The sequence below is a fragment of the Dipodomys merriami genome, unplaced genomic scaffold, assembly GCF_024711535.1.
Source record: "Dipodomys merriami isolate MVZ:Mamm:240054 unplaced genomic scaffold, mDipMer1.0.p SCAF_2, whole genome shotgun sequence".
Taxonomy (NCBI): domain Eukaryota; kingdom Metazoa; phylum Chordata; class Mammalia; order Rodentia; family Heteromyidae; genus Dipodomys; species Dipodomys merriami.
Window position 1 is genome coordinate 82,716,788 of NW_027203381.1, and position 12,477 is coordinate 82,729,264.

The 12,477-nt window shown below is 37.7% G+C and overlaps 1 protein-coding gene across 1 annotated transcript in view; it reads left to right on the plus strand.

Moving 5' to 3' along the window:
- Morc1 (MORC family CW-type zinc finger 1) overlaps window positions 1–12,477 on the plus strand; it is a 122,388-nt gene that overhangs the window by 86,580 nt on the left and 23,331 nt on the right. The window contains exon 15 of the mRNA XM_070028873.1: window positions 1,063–1,167. Coding sequence (XP_069884974.1) covers window positions 1,063–1,167 — 105 coding nt within the window. The remainder of the gene's footprint in view (window positions 1–1,062; window positions 1,168–12,477) is intronic.

Here is a 12,477-nt window from a genome sequence, read left to right on the forward strand (position 1 = left end):
CAAGAGTAGAAAGGGTGTATCTGTCACGGAGAGCCAAGCAAGTAATGAAAAGAAATCTTTGAAAAATACCAAAGCCAAATTGAAATCAGAAACGATAAAAGCTTGTCACTGAAGTGTTTTCAACCTTTTCAAGTATGAAGGAATATTTTAAATGTAGAAAAATTACTATACATTCCATATAATAATAGGTATGTTCAGTTTTCATTAGTAACAATATAATCAAAAGGAAAACATCACAGATACTTTGAAATGCATCGTGTCTTATATTCCTTAGCAGAATCTACATATGTACATATTCACATGAACCATCTTTATTTAGAATATGGATAGTAACTCATGTTTGCAAACTATTAATTTACGCAGATTTTTGCAAATACTACATGCCCCTAAAATCACTGCTGAGCCCCATAGTCCATACCAATCATTCATACTTAATTTGTCTTATGGCAATTTTCCCCCTGGTTCTGGAGCTTGAACTCAGGGGCCTGGGCACTATCTCCTAGCCTCTTCATGCTTAAGGTTAGTGCTCTACCACTTGAGCCAAATCATCACTTCTGGCTTTTTCTGAGTAGTTTATTGGAGTCGTATAGACTTTTCTACCTGGACTAGACTTTCTTGCCCTGGCTTTGAACCATGATCCTCCAATCTCAGCTTCCCAAGTAACTAGGATTACAGGCGTGAGCCACAGTGCCAGATGTCTTATGGCATTTTTTATTTTGGTGTGTCATTAGTTAGTCTTTACATGTGCTTATGTAAATCACGTGCCCCCCCCCCCCAAGATAGTGTCAAACTGGATAGCCAAGACTATGTTGAAACTCTGTAGTCCTGACTGGTCTCAGGATCTTCCTGTCTTAGCCTCCCAAGTGCTGGAATTACAGTTATGCCTCTCCCATACACATATCACACACTGGCAAGTTATGTATTTATTGAAGGCAGTTGTCAGAAGTCAGTATTTCCCTGTATTATTTCACCATTTGTAGAGATGAAACGCCATAATGAGTGAGGGTGGTTTAATGTGGTACACGTTGACTTTGTATATTTGCTTTTAACACTTTGCTGTAGGTCTCTTGCTGGGGAATAAAAAGGGAGCCAAGTATCAGCCTCACACAAGAAGGTCAAGTATTGGTTGATGCTGAATCCAGCAACAACAATCAAGATATCATCGTGGTGAGATAAACATACTTACTAATGATATGTTAAGATTTTTTTTCACCTTTACAGGGATTAAAGAGATTCAGCAGGTGTCTCAATGTAGCTGAAACATTGATTAAATCACCTAGTTTGGGGATACAGCAAGAGGTCTTACAAAAGATACTTGTTATTCATGCAAGGCTATATAACTAGTAAAGATAGAACTAGCCACGAGTCCACAACTCTTTTCCATTATCAGATTAAGACCTCTAATAGACATGTGAATGTATAAAAATTATACAATTTGAAGGTCATATCCCAACCTTATGTTCCAATCAATACTGTATGAATCTTTCTGTAATTTATAACACAGACTTTCAACAGAAAGTGTAATGCTCATTTGTATGTTGTTTGTTTGGTCTTGTGGTGCTGGGAGTTGAACCCAGGGCTTTATGTATGATAGGAAAATTTTCTACCACTGAGTTATATTCCCATCTCCACAATGCAAATTTGAATTGACTTAAATTGGGCCACTACCCAAAGCTTTGCCGAGACAAATGTATGAATTCCATGAAATGTGTACAGTTTTTAACCTAATGGTGACATTAAACAGATATATATATTTTTTTTATTTTATTTTATTTTTTTTTTTGGCTACTAGAATCACTTTGAGTTCGTTAAATGGAAAAAGGCTTGGTGTTCAGGGAAAAGTGATTTGAAGACTGACCACACAAGGAAGCCTTCACCTGGGAAGCCATGTTAGAAGTGTCATTTGAATTATAGTAATACACAATGAAAATTCATTTTGATGTTAGAATTTAGTCAGGGAAAAATCTGTTTTTTAAATCAGCATATATATTTTATTATTCACTGTAGTTTTCTTTTTTACCTTGATTACCAAAAAGGTTGTGGCTAAACTTGAACCTAAATAAGGATAGTTATAGTACCTTGAAATGCTGTTATTGGTGGTATGATAAGATAAAGGCGGGTTCCTAGGGAGACACCTGGCCCCATTGTACATGTATTTAAGTAATAGCCCCCAAATGCCAGCTAAGAATTTTGGATTACATTTAATCATATTTGAGCCAATATAGAACATGTTATTTCTTCTGGTTTTAATTTCTGTGCCCTTCAATGAAACACTGTGCTCACAAGACACAGGATGACACTGACATGAAGATTTTATTTTAGTATATTTTATTTATTTTAATATATTAAAAAAAATTTAACGTTTTTTGGACTTTTTTCCCATTTTTAAAAATTTTATTGTCAAGGTGATGTACAGAAGGGTTACAGTTAAATATTAAGGTAGTAAGTAACTTTCTTGTTGAACTTGTTACCCCCTCCTTCATTTTTCTTTCACTTTTCTTCCCCTCCATTTCCTCCCTCCCCCATCAACTTGTACATTCATTTCCAACATATTTTCTTGTGAATTTTGCTGTTGCCTTGGCTGGCGCTTTGTCCTTTGTCTCACCATTTTGTTAAATTGTTATTACAATTAAAAAAACAAAATATTTTAAAACTTTGTGTCAGTATCAGAGCTTGAACACAGCCCAGGTGCTGTCCCTTAGATTTTTTTTAAAATCAAGGCTGTTGCTCTACCGGTTGAGCCACAGCTTCACTCCAGGAATTTTTGGTGGTTAATTGAAGATAGGAGTCCAGGCTGGCTTTGAACAGTGATCCTCAGAACTCAGCCTCTCAAGTAGCTACCATTATCAGCATGAGCCACCAGAAATCAGCCATAAAGGTTTTATTTTTAAAACCACTTATTATGCACATTTCAAGTACGACTCTATCAACATTTCCCAGGTCCAATAATGGTCAGTGCATGACCACTCTGGTTTCATCGGTGTACTTGCCTGTGTCTCCTGCACACACACCACAGTCTAAGTTGTATTTGTGTTAAGAAGGGATGTAAAAAAGACAAGAAATGATTTATGAATGGGAGCAGAAAACAGCATAATATGGACAATAAGGACTGATTATAGCCAGGACATGCATGTGTTTTCAAAAGGAAAAAGGTCAAAATTGTAATCAGAGACTAGAAGGGGAGGCGAAACTGCAACCAGTACTGTACAGAGCATCTCCTCTCTTTACCACTTAGAAGCACAATGTGACCTGGCTCCACCAGTCACCCATTTGTGTTGTGGAAATTTCAAAGTCTAGTTGTGTTTTTCTAGTTTTCATTATGTTTTCACCTTAGAATCACACAGAGCTTTTAGCAAGTATTATTTTTTTTCCGTGAAACAGATGGGACACACGTTCTAAAATATCATTACTCTTTTTATGTAATGCTTCTTAAGTCTTATGCTAACTAGTCAGTATGTTTGTGGTATAGGGTATTAATTGTGTCTCTGTGACCTAAGCAGGATATCTGTTTTTAAACTTGTTATCTGATTCTTTTGGATAAATGTTTTATCCACATGCACATTAATTCAAGGCTGTGGATGGAATAATTAAACTAGGAAATAATTACTTTTGAATGTTTACCTGTCTGTACTTTCTCAAACTCAGAAATTAAAAAAAATGTTTTCGTCCACTCTCATCCATCTTCGTGTGTATATCTAGTTATGTGTGACTCTTTTTTGTGCACGTGTGTGTGTGTGTGTGTGTGTATGTGTGTATGTGTGTGTGTGTGAGAGAGAGAGAGAGACTGTTTCAGAATGAAACATTTAATTTAAGCAAGGAAGGCAATCAGTATTAACAGTAGAGCAGAAAGTTAGCACTTGGGGGGAAAAAACCTAGCTACAACACAGGATACCTTCCTTCTATCTGCCTCCGCCCCTTCCTCTCCCCCCCCCCGCCCCAATCTAATGGTGATATTTATTATTTTGATACATTTACTGTGTGGGGGAACTAGGGCCTTGCTTTCAGGTATAATAGACTCAGAAATATGGCACGTTCATCACATAAAGAAAGCCTATCTATCTCAGAAGGATGATTTCACATTATTCCAACTTATGAGATGGTTATATAATAGGACAGTGGCACTTTGGTCATTGGAAAGGGAAATCCAGCTTTAGTTCACTTGGACAGGACAGGTTGATGTAAGCTATTTTCCTCCCATGATGCCAGTCAGCATGGGCTGACCAAGTACAACCAAATACAACCTTAAAATTGCCACTGATTTAGGTATCTGAATACTTATAAGGTTTTTTCCAGCTAAGACAGCTTGCTGTGACCAGTCCCTAAAAGGGATGACAGAGGTAATGTCACTAACATAACTTTAACCCCAAAGGGATCCTTCACTCCATGCCTTCCTGAGATAAGAGTCTCAAGGACTTTCCTGCCCTATCTGGCTTTGAACTGCAATCCGTACATCTCAATTTCTGATTAGTTAGGATTATAGCCATGAGCCACCAGTCTGCTTTTTGAAAGTTTTTTTTTTTCCCCTCCAAGTGCTGGGTAGCACCTCACTCTGGGTTTTGTACTTATAGTCACACAACTTTCATAGGAATGATGATAATACCGATTACTTTTCAAGTTCCATTGCTGAGAGTGACAGCCATAGGGTCATTCATTTTCAGAAATTTGTTCACTGCTATGGCTTAACCACAGCTTAATCTGTTCTCCTAACTTCCTTCCCCCAATTCTTGATTGAATTTTCTTCCTTTTACTTTTATTCCAAGACCTGTAGTCTACTGAAGCTAGTTGTTCAAATTACGTTCTTTTTTTTTTTCTCCTCCCAGTGGGATAACCTCATTTTCGGATGGTTGTTAATGCTTAGTTCCTGTTCTACACAGCATATTCCATTTAACACACTCCCAGATTATTCATGTGCTGTTGGGCTCATTCGCCTTATCTTTAGTTCCTTCTGCCATATAGATTGTTGGTGTCACTTCCATGGCATTTTTCCATTTTTGATATTAATTTATGCTTGGCTTTTTTGGTCAGTGCAGTCCACTTATTTTCACAGTCTGTTTAGTAAGAATGTTCTTAGGCCTTGCAAGGACTTCGAAGTTTTCAGATTGAGATTCAGTTAAAGCTTTGGATATTTTCTTTTATTACATACATTTTTATTGTTATTATTTTTATTGTGATGTACAGAGGGGTTACAGTTACATAATCGGGCAAAGAGTACATTTCTTTTCTTTTCTTTTCTTTTTTTTTTGGGTCCGGTCGTGGGCCTGAACTCTGGGCCTGGGCGCTGTTCCTCATCTCTTCAGCTCAAGGCTAGTGCTCTACCACTTGAGCCACAGTGCCACTTCTGGCTTTTTTTTCTTTTTGCTTATGTGGTGCTGAGGAATCAAACCCAGGGCCTCAGGCATGCAAGGCAAGTGCTCTACCACTGAGCCACCTCCCCAGCCCCTAAGAGTACATTTCTTTTTGGACAGTGTTACCTCTTGCCTAACTCTTTCCCAGTTTTTCCCTCCCATCCCTACGGACAAGTTGTATAGTTCATTTTCCACAGTGTCCAGTGAGTACCATTGCTGCATTTGTTTATCCTTTGGTCCCTTTATTTCTGTGCCTCCCCTTACACTCCTAAAGGCACATAAAGGAACAAACAGAATAGAAAGAAGAGAAAACAAAACAGCAAAAAAGAAAAAAAAACCTAGTTTCCATTTGCTAATGTTCATTTCAGTAAACATTATTTTATATGATCAGATGCACAGAGGCATAGTGCCTTTCTGCTCCCCTTCTAAGAGTATTCTCTTTTGGTCTCACCATGTGTAAATGCCTGGAGACACTTGTATAATTATCATGTCCCAGTGTATTTTAGATCTAGCTTCCACATATTAGAGAAAACATGTGCTATTTGTCTCTCTGAATTTGGCTTACCTCACTTAACATGATTTATTCTAGGTTTGGACATTTTCTAGAGATTATAAAATGTCATGAAAATAAAATGTGTACTTTTTAGAAAGACATTTTAACCCTCACTAAATTGTGCTAGTTTACTTCCCAGTTGGACTTTTGGGGTATTTGAAATGGAATTCTCTGCACTTCAGCAAATCCCTTTGGCTATTTTTCATAATCTTGTTAGTATAGCTATAGTGGTACTAACTACCACTTCAAGGCATCTAGTATCTTCCACAGTTATTATCTTTGAATTGTTCTCACAGTGTTATACATGTGTGTCTCTGTGGTGTGTGTGTGTGTGTGTGTGTGAAAGAGAGGGGGGGGGAGAAAGAGAGGGAGAGGGAGAGAAAGTGTGTATGTTTCTGGAGGTAGTTTCTCCTCTTTGAGTATGACCAAGATGAAATGCAAGAACTATGCTACCCACATATCATTTGATCTAATTGTCTTAAAAACTGATGGGCAAGTATTCTTCTCATCCCTATTTTACAGGTGAAAATAAAAATTGCTAATGGTCACACTGATAGGAGTTGGCCAACTTGAACCCCAGCTCTTTAACCTAGACAGCGACTTCTCTAAATATCTTCCATTATGAATTCTTTCTTTATATTCTATCTGTATAACTGTCTCTTACATAAGTTCCAGCTTCTTCTTCCACTCAGGTCTGTTGAATTATATGTAAAAGCTTGACTCAGGCATGTGTATTTTAAGGTACTTTGATATCTCTGTTGACTAAGTATTTTGGGCTTAGACTGCCAATTACACATTGTATCCAGGGTTCTATGGATGCATCTCTAGTCAAGAGTCTAGTACCAATTTTAAAGGTCAATTCAGCTAAAATTGTTATCTACATACACAATGGAATATTACTTAGCTGCTACCTGTCATTTGCAGCAGCATGGACGGATTTGGAAGACATTGCATTATGTAGAATAAGCTGGGTTCAGGAAATAAAATACAACATAGCCATACTCATTTTTGAAAGCTAAAATGTTATGCATATAGAAGTAGAAAGGGAGAGAGCACTCATTAGAATGGGTAAGGATCAGTGACAGAGTAGATATTGGGTACAAAATACAGTTGGAGGAGGAGAAGTAGTTATAAGGTTTTATGATACCACAGGATATCAGTGATCTACAACACAAAATTGCACGTGTCAAAACAATTAGAGGAGAAGAGCTTGAAGGTTCCTAATATAAAGGAATGATAAGCCGGGAGCTGGCAGCTCACGCCTGTAAGCCTAGGTACTTAGGAGGCTGAGGTCTGAGGATCACAGTTCAAAGTTAGCCTGGGCAGGAAAGTCCGTTAGACTCTTATCTCCAATTAACCACCAGAAAACTGGAATGGCACTGTGGCTCAAGTGGTAGAGCACTCACCTTGAACTGAAGAGCTCAGGGACAGTGCCCAGACCCAGAGTTCAAACCCCACAACCAACAAAAAAAGTAAATAAATAAAGGAATGATAATATTTGAGGAGATTAAAATGCTAATTGTCATCATTTGATCATTACACATGGTTACATGTGTTGTAATACTATATGTGTGTATAGTAATACTATACTAAAACCAAGTATAAGTTAAGTATAAAACTAAGTATATTTATGTATCAATTAAACATTTCAAAGACCAATACAACGTTGATTCCTTGCTCAGTTTAAGCTAACTTCCCTTTAGCCACTTTCTCCCTTTATCCACCCAAAATTTCATCTGAACTATGTACTTTTTTTTCCCTTAACACATCGTTTTTGTCATCTAATCAACTTGGACTCTCATGCAACCATCTGGAGGACAGGATCTACGTTAATTCATACAATCATCTGGACAACAGGATCCACATTAATTCTGGGATCCTGGAATGGAGCACCTTTATTTTTGTCCAGCATCACTCTAGGAATGTGATTGTGGTCATAACCTTACCACAAACCCTTCCCACGAGAGCATGTTGCCTTACATTTGGCCTCTAGAAATTCATATTGTTTCCTGTCTTCAGTGCTCAATACACATGTTCTCTTTCTTTTAATGAATGCTTGATATTCTGACCTGTTTTCTGTCTCAAGCACTTCCACACTTTTGTGTCAAATTCACATTTGTCCCAGGTAATCCCAGGTGGGAAGGGAATAGAAATTATTTTATTGTACCCTTATAGATATGCCAATCTTTGCCAGGAAAATCAATGTCTGAGTAAATATTGCTGCAGTCCCACTGTTAGTGGAGCAGTGCCCTGAACAATCCTGTGTCAACTAACATTTTCTGTTAAATTAAATCCCCTTGCACTTCGATGTGTCTAATGGACAATTAAACTGCAGTACTAGCAACAATTTGGCATTCGATCTCCATATCATTCAAGAACTGAGGTGGGATCTGGTCTTATCAGTGGCTCTCAAAAGTAATGCAATCAGATCAGCATTTGCTGAACCATTCTTAGTGGAAGCAAGAAAGATTAAAAGAAAATAAAGAAATGGCACCAGATCACCAAGGTTCTTATCAAAGAGTAAGAACAATCCATTATGTTAGGTCACAGGATACAATAAAAGAAACAGTTCTTTAAACAAAACATCTTAGGAAATCTGTTCTGAAAGACAACTAGAAAAAATTAGATGGTCACATCACCACAGATAGTTGGGAAAGAAAATTATAATGGGAAGTAAACAGTTTGAGAAAACTAAAATTTGAGAAGTCAAGTAAGAATTATCTGTTGAAATTTAGGTCTGATGATAAAATAACTTTTTATTGCATGTGTATGTGCTTTAATTCACCTTCATAATGAACACAGTCTCTGGTTGATGTACAAATTGTCTCATTCTAATAGGAAGCAATATTGGCTTTTTTCTCAATATTGATATTTGACATTTATTGATATTTTAAAATATCTTTTAGTTAACATTCTGATTATAAGAGAAAGCCCCTATTACTAAGAAATGAAGGACTGCCTATGATGTGGTTAGATTAGATTAGGTTTGGGCTGTCTTGTATTATTATTTCTTTTTATTTCTTCTTTTCTCCTACACCTCCTCCTGCCCTTCCTCCTTCTCCTTCTATTCCTCCTTTCCTTCTCCTCCTTTAAAAAAAATCTCCCCTTCCTCTTCCTTCTTTTTAACTTGCATCTGGCCTTGAGAATAGATTGGCAGATGGACTTAATTTATTGTTCAATTCTACAGACATTTTAAAAAGCTTGTTGGTCAGGTCATCCCTTGTACAAGTTTTTAAGAGTTTGGCAAAGGAGGCTCTGATGTTTTACGAAAGATGTAACCTCCAGCCCCTATGATGGAGTTTACCACTTTCTGAGGCCCTAGAAAGAAATGTGATCGAAGGGACCAGTGGATGGAAGCATTTCTCTATCTCAGAACTGAGCTAACCTTACTGGTTGCAGCTGGTTAGCCCTTTGAGGCATACTTTGAAACAAGCTCGTTCCAGGTCAGAGAAGATGCCAATTTGCTCTGAATCCCTAGGATTATAGTCAAAGCCTCCTTGAAGTGAACAAAAAAAGAATACTGGATGAGCTAATGAGTTGTCCAGGTTTAGACTTTTGCTTTACAGTGGCCAAAAATCAAACCAACAAGTGACAGCATAAAGCAGCTATAAACACCCTGTGTAAGCATAAACATTACATCATTTTTGTGATTCTCAGGGGAGACTGAATTAGTATTACAATAACATGCATTGGGTGTTACAATAACATGATTTGAGATTATTGAAATTACCTTAATTTGAAAAGCAGATCATTTCTTAGTCTCTATCCCTGGCTGATGATGCCTCTTATGAACTAATATAATTCTGTGATTGTTAACAGTATTAGAAGGTTCATGGGCAGCTTTTTCACAAGATACAAATCAGAGCTACCCCAAGGGACTTGGGAGGACAACTTACAAATACTTACCTTCTAAAGCATTAGTCAAAAACTTACTGGAAGTCATCAACTTACCATCAGAAGAGCAGTATGTGAAACAGTCTCAGACATAAGGGAACATGTCATTATGATTTTAATGTGAAGGGCAAGTACATGAACTACCAGCAATCATGAGTTTATTCCTCAATACCATGTCAGAGCTTTTGAGGGAAAATAAAATGACCAAGTATGATCTCTGCTCTGTAGAAACAGGAAAATTGGAAGACAGCTTTACAAATCCATGAGTAGCGTTAAATTAGGGGAACAAAACAAGATACATTCTGACAGAGATGATCTTGTTTTGCATTCAGACCCTGTCAGGTATAACAAGTTTTGATCTTCCATTGTCTTACAGGTTAAATGAAAACATTAACAATAACTGCTACTCTAAAGGTTGTTGTGAGAATTAATGGGATGGTTGATTGTGATAGAATAAGAATAATTCCTCATGCAATGTAAAGCACTTTTTAAAGTCCCCTCCTGTACTTCTAAAGAAGACGAAGTTAGCCTTTATTGTTTACTCCAGGAGAATGACAGAGTTGATAAAATTTCTTTGTAGCAGAGAGGAACTAAAGAGTGACATTGTGTTGAGAAGGGAGAGGGAGCGTATGTAATCTCAGAAGCAGGAGCCACAAACTGACAAGGCCAGATGGGAAAGTGTACAGACAGGAATGAGGCAGCCACCAGCTGAACAAGGTCTCAAATAGATGTTTAATGGTAATTTTAAATGGCTATTTTTGCATTATGAATTTTTTCCCCATTTCCGGGCACAATTTCCAGTAGTGCTTTGCAGAGTTGGAGTTGTTTGGGGGAGATGCAATCAAGTTTTCAATTCTTCTTTCAAGTATCATGGCCCTTAAGAATGTAGGCTGCTATAGGACTCAGTCTTACCTGGGTTCCATGGATATGATGCTTTGCTATTAACAGCAGTAATGATAGTAAATGGCATGCACCTTACTGTTAATAGTTATTAGGAAAAAAATCCTTATGTACGCTGGATGCGGGTGGCTCATGCCTGTAATCCTAGCTACTCAGGAGGCTGAGATCTAAGGATCATAGTTCAAAGCCAATCTAGGGAAGAAAAGTCCCTGTAAGACTTTATCCCCAGTTAGCCACCAGAAAACTGGAAGAAGTGCTGTGTCTCAAAGTGGTAGAGCCTTGGGCAAAAAGTACTCAGGGTCCAGTGTTCAAGCCTCATGATTGGCAAATAAATAACTAAATAAAAATAAAGATAAATCAGTATTTACTAGATTAAGACTTTTTTGGAAAGGGTAGGGTTTATATTTGTTCTAAAAATAATACACATTAGATAAACCATTTTAAAAAGTTAGATAGCAGTAGGCCCTTCCAGGTAGCATTTATGTGGGTAAAGTTTTGAACTGAGGATAAGTGGTGCTTCTAGAAAATTCTGCAGTGAAAATTTAGGCTCTAACAGAGGATGTTTGTTATATTCAGATAACTTAGAATCACACCCTGATAAGGGTTAGGAATACCAGACAGAGTATGAGTATGTGCTTGAGATAATAGGCAGAAGCTACAGGAAACTTTTGAGGAAAAACATGTAACCATGAACACTTTGGTTTAAAAATGAATCTGGTTATAAAAATAGCTTGGACTGGAGAGAGAAGAAACTAACCACAAAAAAGTTACATATAAGCTGAGCATTGGTGGCTCACGCCTGGAATCTTAGCTACTAAGGAGATTGAGATCTGAGGATCCCAGTTCAAAGCCAGCCCGGGCAGGAAAGTCCATGAGACTCTTATCTCCAATTAGCCACAGAAAACCAGAAGTGGCGCTGTGGCTGAAGTGGAAGAGCACTAGCCTTGAGCTGCAGAGCTGAGGGACAGCGCCTAGGCCCAGAGCTCAAGCTGCAGGACCAACCAAAAAAAAAAAAAAATCATATGTAGGTTGCCTGAAAATAGTAGCTTAAGAAGACAAGGGAACAAAAAATAAAAAGCTTGGTAAGGGGTATTAAAGACAGAATAATGAGCATAGTGTTGCAGTGATAATTTGGAATAAAGGAAAAGGCCAAAAAGGTCAGAGAAAAACACTAAGGATTTGGAATGTCAACAAGATATTCACATGTAAGAGTGCTGTGGAAAAAGCTGTAGCAAAGGTAAAAATTTGGGAGTGATGGTGTTGATGAAGCCATAGTTTGACCTCATAAAAATTCAACAGATTCTTTTAAGACTTGAGAGTAGGCAGAAAGGAATCATTGCATAGGAAGAGCCAAGACATAGAGGGTTATAGAAGCTGAAAGAAAATAATTTCAAGAGACATCTTTATGCTCTTGTAACTGAACATATGCAACCACCATTCAGTTAGTTGGTCTCAAATCTGCCGATTATCTTGAATTTCTCCCTTTCACATTCTGCTTTCAGCCCATGGGTGGTCTTGCAGAATCACCTGTACTATATGGAGCATGTTCTACCATTTCTGCAGCTACTACCCTGTCCAACTCTCCCAGGGCAGCACAATGGCCTTATGAATTGCCTCGCAGTTCCTCTTGGCCTCCATAATCTGAAAAATCTGAATATTCCATCTCAAGCATAACATATTTTGCCATTCTCCTCCTCTGAATGTTCTGGTGGCCTCTTCTATTCTTAGAACAGAATTCATGGTTCATGCTGTGGTTCCCATGACCTGAGTTGACCTGATCTGATC